Source organism: Mesoplodon densirostris, chromosome 7, assembly GCF_025265405.1.
Source record: "Mesoplodon densirostris isolate mMesDen1 chromosome 7, mMesDen1 primary haplotype, whole genome shotgun sequence".
Lineage (NCBI taxonomy): Eukaryota > Metazoa > Chordata > Mammalia > Artiodactyla > Ziphiidae > Mesoplodon > Mesoplodon densirostris.
This window is the reverse complement of record NC_082667.1, coordinates 12,034,624-12,046,925: the sequence shown is the minus strand read 5'-3', so window position 1 is coordinate 12,046,925 and position 12,302 is coordinate 12,034,624. Positions and strand designations below refer to the sequence as shown.

Sequence of the window (12,302 nt, the reverse complement as noted above, 5' to 3'; positions counted from 1 at the left end):
TGTAAAGAAGAAAAATAAAAGTTGTCTTCATGGAAGCAACTGGTCTTCCTTGGTTGTACTGAGTTGCAGTTATCCTGGGGTGAAATAATTGATGCTGCCAAATAAGAAAAACAAGTGCCCTCAGAGCAGGTTTTATGTGGCAGATACTGTTGTTTGCTCTTGTTGAGAATCAGGTAGTTAGCTTTTGACTTAGTTCAGTTCTTGATTTCTAATGCTGAGATGCCATATGATTCTATGATCATTTGACAAAGTTGGAAATCCTTTCCGTGTTTCAACCTTAGGAAAGGTGGATTCTTAATCTAGTAAAGAGAACGTTAGGGAAGCTGTGGGGTTAATTTTGCTCTGATGATGACAAAACCTTGATAGCATTTAATATCGGTGCTTCTTCACAAAACTCAATGTCCATACAAAGTTAAAAAAAAAAAAAAAAAATCCTCCTACCTTAAAAAGCCTACTGTGACAGCCACCCCGGCCTCATTTCTTTCTCCCCTATGTCCCTTGATTATTGTTTATGTATGGAAATTTCCCCCTGAGAAGGCATGTGTTTCAGTTTAGAGGTAATGTCCATGATACAAAATAGTGAAAACTGATTCATTTGGGGATGAAACTTGTAACTCTTACCCAATTGGTATCGTCCTCTAACCTACAGAGTTAAATGCAATAGAACAACAACTCTCCAAGTGCTTTTAAACTCTGCCTTCATTTCACAGTCCAGCTCATTCTCTTATTTTGTTAAGAAGCAATGTGGTATGACTGGGATAAGGAAGAAAAAGAAAAGCATGTTGTCACTTGAGTGAGACTGCCTCAGAAATGTTACCAAGTCAGGGTTGGGTGTTTCCTGTCCTTTGGAAGAGAACAGGCCTAAAACTACCTTCCTTATCCTATAGCTACAAGGAAGGCACCATGATTGAGATTACAGATGCTTCCTTAGCTGATTTTTAATCAAGGGTAAATTTAACTTTAAATACTCAGCAAAAGGATGGGAGTGAAAAAAATGCTGTATTTTTACAGGATCTATTTCATGTAAACTTTGTGTCTTGGAACAAAATATGAACTACCTAAAGAATGATATTGGAAACTCAGTGGGAGGAACAGTTCTAGAATCAAAGACCTATATTTAAATTTTGAACCTAGTTATTGGATTTTGTGCACATTATTTAATTTCTTTAAGCCTCCATTTCTTATGTAAAATGAGGAAACTATCTTGTAGAATTATTCTAAAGATCAAATAAAGGCTTTAAAGCCGTTAGCAGTGTCTGGCCTAGGGTAGATGCTTAATGAATGGCAGCTGTATCAATAATAATACCTTAATATTATTGAATAATTTACCAGGCCAAGAAAGAAAAGGACATGGGGAGCACAGGGAGGGTGATAATAAAATGAACTGATTATAAGTGTATATAAATAGATTCCATCAGGCAGGGGTGTCATGAGGATCAGTGTGATAATGACCTTGTCGCCAAGTGCAAAAGGAAAACAATGACATGAAAGCAAGTACACTAGGCCCTGAGTGGAGGAGAGAATTGGAGGCAGACGCTGCAGGACAGAAAGCTGAGTGAAAAGGGGCCTTTGATTCCACAGGCGCAGAAATCCACAGCCAGGAATTTGCTGCCACCTCTGAGTCAGGCGGGGTGGGGGTGGGGGGGTGCCGAATTCCATTAGTAGGGAAATGCCCAGTGGATTTAGCCCGAGAGTCACATTTCTTATTTGGACCAGTATAGACAGAAACAAACCCAGCTCACTTATTTTCCGGGACAGTTGAGTTAGGGGATGGCTTTCACAGAGCATTCACCGCTGACCCCTCACCGCCGGGACCTCTGTAGCCGCTCTGTCTGGCTAGCAAGGAAGATCCGTTCAGACCTGACTGCTCTTATGGAATCTTATGTAAGTTGCCTATTTTGCTGTCGTCTATTTTCACTTCATCTCTTCTGATCCAGCCCTTAACCATCATATTCCAGCCCCGTTATCAGTTACAAAAGCCCTAATCATATAGTCATTTATATATTGGGCACCTGTCAATTGACATGGCCCCTTCCCTTAAGGAAAGTCATATGACCTTTTCTTTCTCTAGGCTATTCAGGAGACATGTTCCTTGAATAAGAAAATATACATGGGGTTCTATGTAGAATTGGCTTTATGTCCTGGAGGCTGTTCCTAATTTGATTACTTGTCTGAATTCTGCCAGAATAGATTAATCATGAGGCCTCTAAGCTTGGGTTCTTCATGTACATTGTTCTGATTTTTTGAACTTAGAAACGAAAGATGGAGTTAGGTTTATAGGATTGGGAGAAGAACAGTATAAACCAACCAGTTTCTCCTATTACATTATTAGCCACCCTATACAATAAAAAGTGTTCCTGTGTCTAAATAGAAAGGTCACCTACACTATCAAAAAAATCTCATAGAAGAATCACTGGGGACCTGGGGAAGTGTCCTATTCTTAGGGAGCTAACCATGGATCTCAGGTTTTCTGATAGAGGAAGATCCCCCTCGGTCTTCATCTAAGGCCTGCTGTGGAAACACTCCAGGCCCCCGTGGAGAGTTCTGAATTTAGGTTCTCTGAGTATTGGTTTATCTTCATAAAACTCCAGCAGTCAGAAATCAGATTCTTTGAAATACCAATTTGTTAAAAAATAATTGCCATTGACTCCTCTAATAAAGGACTGTCCTCACCATTGACAGTGGGCAATGGAGAAAGCTGTTAGAAAAATTCTACGATGCCTATATTTTAGAGCTTAGGTGTGGCCCGTGTCTTCAGGTATATTTAAAATACTTAAACTCCAGTATGATTATAATACTCCAGTTGCCAGGAGGGAGTGTCAAGTGGGAAGAAAAATTATTCTAGACCAGTCAGTGGTTTTCCACCTTTGGAACCTAGTGAAAGCTGCACATTGTCCCAAGAAAAATGAACAGGTAGTCAAAGCAGTACGTATAATTTCTGGGAGGATAGGTTCTTCCTAAAGTCAGTCAAGGTTCCCAAATGGAGAGTTCCTCATCTAGACTCTATTTTCTTTACAATTTGGATCCTTGACCAGGGAAGTGAATAGGATTTTATATGAGATTTAGAGATTAAGTGAGAATGGTGGAGTGATTACAGAAGATGTGAAGTTTTTCTGTATCCTTGACCAGGTGAAGCACCAAGGTCTGAACGAGAACATAAACCTGGACTCTGTGCCGGGTGTGCCAGTGGCAAGCACTGATCGGTGGAGTGAGCTTAGTGAGGCAGAGCGACTCCAAGAGAACCTCCAAGCGTATCGTACCTTCCATGTTATGTTGGCCAGGTTGTTAGAAGACCAGCGGGTGCATTTTACTCCAGCTGAAGATGACTTCCATCAAGCAATACATACCATTCTCCTCCAAGTCTCTGCCTTTGCTTACCAGCTGGAAGAATTAATGGTGCTCCTGGAACACAAGATCCCTTCCAGTGAGGCTGATGGGATGCCCCTTATTGTTGGAGATGGTGGTCTCTTTGAGAAGAAGCTGTGGGGCCTAAAGGTGCTGCAAGAGCTTTCACAGTGGACAGTGAGGTCCGTCCATGACCTTCGAGTCATTTCATCTTGTCAAACTGGGATCCCAGGACGTGGGAGCCATTATACTGCTAAGGACAAGAAAATGTAGCAGTTACCCCTCTCTCTCTTACTTGCTTTCTCCTCTAGTGGCATATATATAGTTTTCTGAGGCCTCACTTTCCCATTCTAATTTTTGAAAACCTTTAAAACCACAGGCATTTTCATCAGCTAGGGTTGGAGACATGGACAAATGGGTGTACAGGTTTAGTCTGGGGGGGGAGGGATGTGTGAGTGTGTGTGCGTGTGTTGGGGCCATAACGGAGCGGGGGCAGGGACAACATCCTTCCACCTCAGTGCTGTGATCTTTCCTACCCACTAAATAACCTTTACAGGAATTTAACAGCCTCACATATACTTTTAACTTTAGTCCTGGATGACTCTTCTGAGAAGACTGAAATAGTGAATTAAAAATCATCGACTCTAGTCAATTCAAACTCTTGCATAATAAAAACAGTAACTAACATTTTTTGAGTACTATATTAAAGCAATATGTCAGGAGTTTTATGTATATCATAATTTTCACAACCCTGCTGAGGGAGGTGGTTTTATTTCCATTTGGCAGATGAAAAACAGGCTCACAGAAATTTATAACTCGTTCAAGGTTACCCATCTAGCAAATGGCACCCTGATCTTTCTCATTCCAAAGCCTAGTGCCCTTCGCTTTAAGGGCCTGATTATGAACCTCTATCACTGCACCTCTTTGCTGCACAGGGTTGGAAAATGTATCCATGTAATCTATCCCCAGCACTGAAAAAGCAACCCCCAACTATGTCCTGATAGTGTTAAAGGCAGTATTTGTTGCCCGTATTTGGCAAAGAAGAGAGTAGTGGAGATCTTAAGATTAGTCCACCAGACTTTTGAACTTTGGAAGCTGGGAGTGTGCAGTCATACAGCTTGCTTTCAAGTATCCACTGATGTTCTTGAGTTTGGGGTTGGGGACAGCTTATACCAAGTTACCTCACATTTATTGTAATCAGCAATGCAGTGATACAGGCACTGTAACCCGGGCATTCATGGACAATGGGTAAAATACTGCTCAGGTTAAAAAGTCACAGAACTCCCTCACCAGACAGAGTCTCTGGACTTAGTCATGAGCAGAGAATGAGGCGCACTCTGTTCCCAGTGGGAATGCTAGTGATTCTGAAACAATATAGGGCAAAGCCTCCATACTTCAGAACAAAGGGCACAGTTCTGCATTTAATGTTCTTGAGAGAAACGGTATGAAAAGCACCAACTAGTAAATGTGGGCATTAATGTAAAAGGTCATTTACAGTCAGGCCTATGAACTCGTGGTGCAAATGGGAATCCAGAAGTTCTCAGGTGTATCATTTATTTCACACTACCAATTAATTCAAACTCAAGATCTTGGGTGGGGGGCCCAAATCAATTTGGTTCACGTATTTGAGGCTGCTGTATTCTTAAAAGGACCATGAGTCAGAGGGGGCTAGCTGCCATAGCTTGTGTCCTTTCCTACCTGGGTTTATGTCCAAAACTCCATGAAGTCAATATTCTGAGAGGACTCTGGGTGAGGCACGGTGGCAATACAGGGGAGGTCCGGCCCTGCTCCCCAGGATGCATCTGTGGAAACGGTTGTAGGCATACAGGAGATCAATACTATTGATGGACCTGAATCGTAAGATGGGTTTAAGCGGTGTGGAGTTGAAGGAGATCAGTGAGGGCCAGAAATAGGGAGGAGTTCATCAGAGGTTGGCTGAGTACCAAACAAAGATAAAAGTCATGAGGGGAGAAATAGAGAAGAGTTGCCTGGTTAGAAGAAAATGAGGCAATAATAAACATTTGGGTCCACTACCACTAGAAGTTTATCATTTTGTTTTGTTTGTAATTTTGGTAATGGTATAAAATTTTGCAGTGAATGCATAGAGGCTTTTTTCATTCGAGCTTTTCCTTGTTTAAATTGTTTCTTGTGCTTAAGAGCAGTATTTTGATTGGTAAAATACTTGCTTATTAATGTGAAGCGCTTAGATTTATCTGTACAGTACTTTTTGGCTTTTTTATTTAATGAAGAATGGCGTGACTCAAATTTTTTTTAATACATTTGTTATATTTATTTTATTTTTGGCTATGTTGTGTCTTCATTGCGGTGCGTGGGCTTCTCATTGCGGTGGCTTCTCTTGTTGCGGAGCACGGGTTCTAGGTGCGCGGGATTCAGTGGTTGTGGCGCACGGGTTTAGTTGCTCTGCGGCATGTGGGATCTTAGCCATAATAACAAAGACATAAGCGTGTGGCTCTGAGTTTGTAGACTTTGCATCATGCTCATCTAAAATGGATGAAACAAACTGAATAAGTGACTGACAATAGGCCATACACATATAACTCTATATATTAATAAGGTCTTAAAAGGCATAAATTTAGTTCCCATCCCCTAACTCTTATTTCATAAAGGGGATTCCTCTATCCCACTCCCTCCAGAAAAGTCCTCTCTATGGGGAGAGATTCAGTTCTCCTGAATCTGTCAAGGAATTGTATGTATGAGAGTTGATAAATACTTCATGCATTGATTTACGAGGATAATTTGGAAAAGACTTGCAAATTAGCACAAACTGAAAGTCCAAGCGTGGAATAAAATTGACTTTAAGACAATCAGGTTTTGAGGGAAGTGAGAATTTTTTTTTTTTTTTTTTTTTTTTGCTGTACGCGGGCCTCTCACCGCTGTGGCCTCTCCCGTTGCGGAGCACAGGCTCCGGACACACAGGCTCCGCGGCCATGGCTCGCGGGCCCAGCCGCTCCGCGGCATGTGGGATCTTCCGGGATCGGGGCACGAACCCGTGTCCCCTGCATCGGCAGGCGGACTCTCAACCACTGCGCCACCAGGGAAGCCCAGGAAGTGAGAATTTTAATAAAAATGGAAAGTGTCGGGTCATAGTCCTAGAATTGCTGTTATTTCATGCTGCTGTGGATCAAAGCCCAATGGATGACTCACTGTTGTGACCCCTGGTCAGAGAGGGAGAGGACAAGTAAATATTTGTGGGAGGCATATCTGACGAGTTGTTTAGAATGACTTCTGTTTGTGAATCCCCAACTCCTCATGCAGTAGCTGAGCAACTCCTCCTATTGAGTAAAATAGAAATGCAGGACGCAGAGGGCCCTCCAGCAGAATGAGAAAGGGATAGGTGAAGAGGAAAAGGAAAAAAAAAAAAGTTTTTGGATATCACTTGAATTGATTTATCTGTGTGTGAGTGCGTGTGTGTTACCAACAGTGTTTGGGCATTTTAAAAGGGTGGTTTGTCCTCCTGCCTCATCCTACCTCAGCTTCAGGCATCAGACCCAAGAACAAACCTTCTGAACATTGGTACATTTAAAAAGTGAAAATGATAAAAATTTCATTGTTTCATTCAAAAGCTTCTATAGAGCTCTAAGGTCTACAGATAAAGATGGAGTAAAAATGTAATTTGATCTTTTGATGAAATATGTGTGGGGTGTGAGATAAGAAAATCCATGTGCATGTGATTCTTTATATAATATATTACTTTGATCGGTCTGTTTTGGGCAGATAGATGCAAGAATGAAAAGGATAAAGGATTCAGTAATGGCTAACAATAAAGATTTTGCCTCAGCAAGACCACGAGTTGCTCCTTTTATTTCTGTATCTGGATGAATAAGGGGAATTTAAAGTGATTTCAACACTGGATGAAATGTAATCCTCCCAGCCAGGGCCAGGCTCACTCAAGCGTGCTAGGTAAATCTCTATGATGCCAGGCCACTGGCATCAACTCCCAAGGCCAGTCAGCCTCAAAAAGGTAGATTCCCCCTACATTTATCAGCTAGCCTGTAGATGAGGAAGATTTCCTTTTATATGGTTTAATTTCAAGTATTTGAACCCTAATCAAGCCTTTGAAACAGAAGGATCCTTACTAGCCTGTTTCTAGTTGGTTTGAAGGCAGAAACTAAATTGAGGAAAATACACAGGAGAAAATATAAAGCATGGCTAAGAGTATTTTTATCCACATGTTCAAAGTCGTATGAAAGGGAATACTGCATTTACTTACTATGTCAGACAGCTCTACCCTGTCTTATGTCATTTGCTCCTCTTTCACAAACAAGGGAAATGAGAATGAGTGTTAACTTGTCCACGGTCCCTCCTCTAGTATATGACAGATTTGGAGAGTTCTGGCTCCAAGGCTCATTCCACAATAGCCAGCTGCCACGGTACACCTAGCAATCGAGATCATCTTAGACTGAAATCCATTCTCCATCTCTGTAATTCACTTCTCTTGGATAAAGCCAGCTACAGACTTGTACAAAATCACTCTCTGTCACAAACCCTATTATGTTTTCCAAACTTTGGGGCAAGTCACTTTTTCTGAGCTCCCTCATTTATGAAATGGAAATAACTAACTTCACAAGTTGTTACATGGTTTAGACAAATTTGAGAATCTGAAAATACTTGTAAATGACATACAAACATCAAGTATACTTAATACCTCAAACAGCTTGGATTAACAGAAGACTTTCGACTGAGGAAAGACTATCTTAGAAATACCAGTTGCTTCCCAGGATCCATCTGGTCACAGCCTAGACTTCACCCTGTTTGTCGTGCCCATGGGCCTTTGGCCACTAGAGACCGACCCAGTTGCACGCACAGCCTCCAGGAATCATCCACCTCTCTGGAGAGGTGAGACCAGGCTGTTCACTACATCCACTGAGATGGCTTTCACAAGCATCAGACAAGTTCTGGAGAAGCCTGGCAGGCTCTGTAAAGAGCCAAGGAAACACGCAAGCCAAGGCACCGCCCAGGATGTGTTAAAGCATGCATTCAGACTTGGAGTCACCCCGCCATTGGCCAGCACCCTCCTCAACACAAGAAGGAACTCAAACTTCATTTAGTTCAATCTCACCATTAAACACATTGCACAAGGAAGCCAGAGAGGTGCCCTGGTGTCCCGGCTGCAAAGTAGAATTAGAACTATAATTTGGTCCAGCACATTCCCCACTGGGCCTCCCTGCTTCTCCATTAGACCAATATCATCTTAGGAAGCCTCAGTTCTCTTTGTTTGCATCCTTTCACTCTCCTGCGTCCAGGGCTCTCTGGCACCCTTCCTTCTAACAAGACTTTGGAAGCTCTGGGAACAGCAGCTCATAACCCAGACTTCTTTTTTTTTTTTTTTTTTTTTGCGGTACATGGGCTTCTCACTGTTGTGGTCTCTCCCGTTGCGGAGCACAGGCTCCGGATGTGCAGGCTCAGCGGCCATGGCTCACGGGCCCAGCCGCTCCATGGCATGTGGGATCTTCCCGGACCGGAGCACGAACCCGTGTCCCCTGCACCGGCAGGCGGACTCTCAACCACTGCGCCACCAGGGAAGCCCAACCCAGACTTCTTTTGCCTCCCCAGACCCCATCTCTATTATAATTTGGTGGTCCCATATCCCACTCCTCCCCTAATATTATGAGGAAAATGGGACACATTCTGAGGTAATGGTTAAATATTCCTTCCAGGTGAGTAGCATTTGAACAAAGGGCCCAGGGAAAATTGTAAAAATAAATTTCTGAGGCAGGTTTCTTATCTTTAGGTCAGACCAACCGTTAGGCGACACCACTAGGAAAGGTTTAGGACTATTTTCTCTTTTCTTACTTAGCAATCCCTAGTTCCTATCCCCAAAGCTTGGGGTGGAAGGAGGGTTGGGAGTTACATAAATAAGTTAAATAGACGAATAAAAGTTCTCAACCTGTTTCTCAGCAATAAAGCTCTAAATCTTTCAGAAGTGTTTTGCCAGATTCCAACCAATGCATAATGACACCTACTTTGGACCAGCACTAAGAATATGGAAATGAATATTAATGATAGTAGCAGACATTTATATGGTGTTTACTCAGCCATTCATCGATCTAATCGCTGTATGTGCATTCACTCATTTACTCCCCACAAGAACCCAATGAGGTAGGTACAAAGGTTTTTATGTTACAACTGAAGAAACAGGGGCACAGAGAGCGGATGCTTCCCTGCCCTGGAAACACTCATGGTCTCCTGAGAAAGATAACAGGTACACACTCAACTGTGACAGAAATCGGGGTGTGGTTAGTCATACGAGAATCTAAAGAGGGGCTGGGGGAGCCCAGAGGAAGGAAGGGTTGGAGGAAGCCTCTCAAAAGAGGCACTTTGGGGCCTTCCCTGGTGGCGCAGTGGTTGAGAGTCCGCCTGCCGATGCAGGGGACACGGGTTCGTGCCCCGGTCCGGGAAGATCCCACATACCGCGGAGCGGCTCGGCTAGTGAGCCATGGCCGCTGAGCCTGCGCGTCCGGAGCCTGTGCTCCGCAACGGGAGAGGCCACCACAGCGAGAGGCCCGCGTACCGCAAAAAACAAAACAAAACAAACAAACAAAAAACAAAGAGGCACTTTGGGAGCTAGGCTTTGAAAAATGACTAGGATTTTGCCCTCAGGAAAAAATAAGGGGGGGTGGTGGTGGTGAGGGATGGGCAAGGACATCTCAGGTAGAAGCAGAAGCACTTGTCAAGATTTGGCTTCTGGAAGGCATGTGGCATGTTCCAGAATGTTCCCCCAAGTGCCCCAGTGGAAGATGAGGTGCAAGGAGTGAGGGGATGATGCCTTGAAGAAAGAATCTATGAAAGGTTTTTGAAGAGGGATAATGCTAGCATCTACCCTTTGTTTCAGAAAAGGAATTCAGGCAGCTAAGTCAGAGCTGTATTAGAGGTGAAAGCTGCTGGAAGCAGAGAGACCCATTAAGAAGATGCTCTTTTGCTCAAGGTAAGGTATGTTTCAGCTATTTGTGGAAATGTTAGAAGCACTAGGAGATAGAGGTGAACACGACACAGTCCCTGATCTCTTAGAATCTGCATTTTGGTGGGGGAAGACAGGAACACACAATAATATAACCGAGTGTTAAAAATTATATAGGAACTCGAAAAAGTGATACAGAATTACTGAGAGTAGGAGCCATGAAGGCCTTTCTCAAGTGGTTATTTCCTGCTGAGATCTGAATGATGACAAGGAGGCAGCCACCAGTAGACCTGAAGGTATTTCGATCACAGGGAACTGCTTTTTGTTTTTGTTTTTAATTTGTTTATTTTTGGCTGGGCTGGGTCTTCGTTGCTGCGCGTGGGCTTTCTCTAGTTGTGGAGAGCGGGGGCTACTCTTTGTTGCAGTGCACAGGCTTCTCATTGCGGTGGCTTCTTTTGTTGTGGAGCACAGGCTCTAGGCGCACGGGCTTCAGTAGTTGTGGTGCACGGGCTCAGTAGTTGTGGCTCACAGGCTCTGGAACGCAGGTCAGTAGTTGTGGTGCACGGGCTTAGTTGTTCCGCGGTGTGCGGGATCTTCCTGGACCAGGGCTTGAACCTGTGTCCCCTGCAGTGGCAGGTGGATTCGTAACCACTGTGCCACCAGAGAAGTCCCAGGGAATGGTTAAGTGCAAACCCTGAGGCAGGAATGAGCTTTCTGTCCTCAAAGCCACATTAGCCTGAAAGAAGGCTAACATGGCTGAAACCAGGTGAGCAGGGGAACCATGCCTGTGCCAAGGCCCTCAGCCAAAGACCAGGGGAAACACACCTGTAAGTAAACAGGTGGGTTTATCACCTGTTGCAGTGAAGAAGAACGCACACTGTGGGAGACTCTCTCTCAGCAAGAGAGTTCTGGAAAGAACTTATATAGGATTTAGGCTTTGGCTGGGTGATTTGGGGGAGGGCCTAAGGAATTTGCTCTAGTTTAGATGCTGTCAGAAAATGGGGGCAAGTCCATGACTGGGTATTTTGTCGGTGGCCCAGTGACCTTGCTTTTGTGTGTGATCAGATAAAACTATGAAGTGACCTTGTTTTGCTGCATTTATCATGGTCTCAGGGAGCTGTGTGAGGTCGCTGTTCCATGGGGTTGTTTAACGTGTTTAGGATCACTGGCTGTGAGCCCCAGACTGACTTGTAAGACTGTGGCAGACCAGCTGTGACCGTCATTTCAATTCTGGACATCAGAGGCTACCTTTTTTCTCCCTCACTACTAATAAGATTATGTGAGGAAAGGGAACTGGATTTTCTTCTAACTGCTGAACACAGACAACAGGTTTACAGCCAACTCTGACAGAAGTCAATGTGTGAAGAGTATTTCCACGTAGATAACAAAGAACAGCTCCTCCTAGATAAAAATGACCAAGACACCAATCATAGAACTGGCCCTGCTTTCTGACAGCACCCAACTCCAGAACAAAACTATGCCTCATTGAATCCTTCCCAGAACTAACTAACCCAGCTCCAAAGCTTATAGCTTCAAATTCCTCCTAACCCTTCTTTTTTGAGGTGCCCATTGCAACAAGCCAATAAACTCAACTTTGTTTGACTATAGGTATTGTCCTGGAGGTCTTTGGCTAAAGGGTATCAACACTGCAAAGGGAAACCATTGAAAAATTTTAAGCTGTAAAGTGACATGTTAGGGTTGACATTTTTAAAATGAGCACTCAAGCCACTATGCACAGGTAGGTTTATGGGGGCAAGACTAGAAGCAAAATATTATCTAGATGATGGAAAACCTGAATTATAACTGACAGTGGGAGTGGAGGAAAGAGAAAATCTCTGAAGATCATGACAGAGGTTTGGAATGGGAAGATGGGGAGAAGGATAGTGAGTCCTAGAAAGAGGGAGGAACCCAAAAACACCCCCTGCCAACTAGGAGGAGGGTGAATAAATTAGGCAGGAAACACAGAAGGGGGAACAGATATTGGGGGTAACAGGGGGTTGCAAGCCTGGTTTTTACATATGTTGAGTTGAATGTGGAG

The 12,302-nt window shown here is 43.6% G+C and overlaps 1 protein-coding gene across 1 annotated transcript; it reads left to right on the top strand.

Moving 5' to 3' along the window:
• The first annotated feature begins 35 nt into the window (after positions 1 to 35).
• CNTF (ciliary neurotrophic factor) lies at positions 36 to 6,177 on the top strand. Its single transcript, XM_060105540.1, has 2 exons — positions 36 to 1,884; positions 3,130 to 6,177. Exons 1-2 carry the CDS (start codon positions 1,771 to 1,773, stop codon positions 3,616 to 3,618), a joined length of 603 nt encoding a protein of 200 aa, XP_059961523.1. The 5' UTR covers positions 36 to 1,770; the 3' UTR covers positions 3,619 to 6,177.
• Positions 6,178 to 12,302: the final 6,125 nt, after the last annotated feature.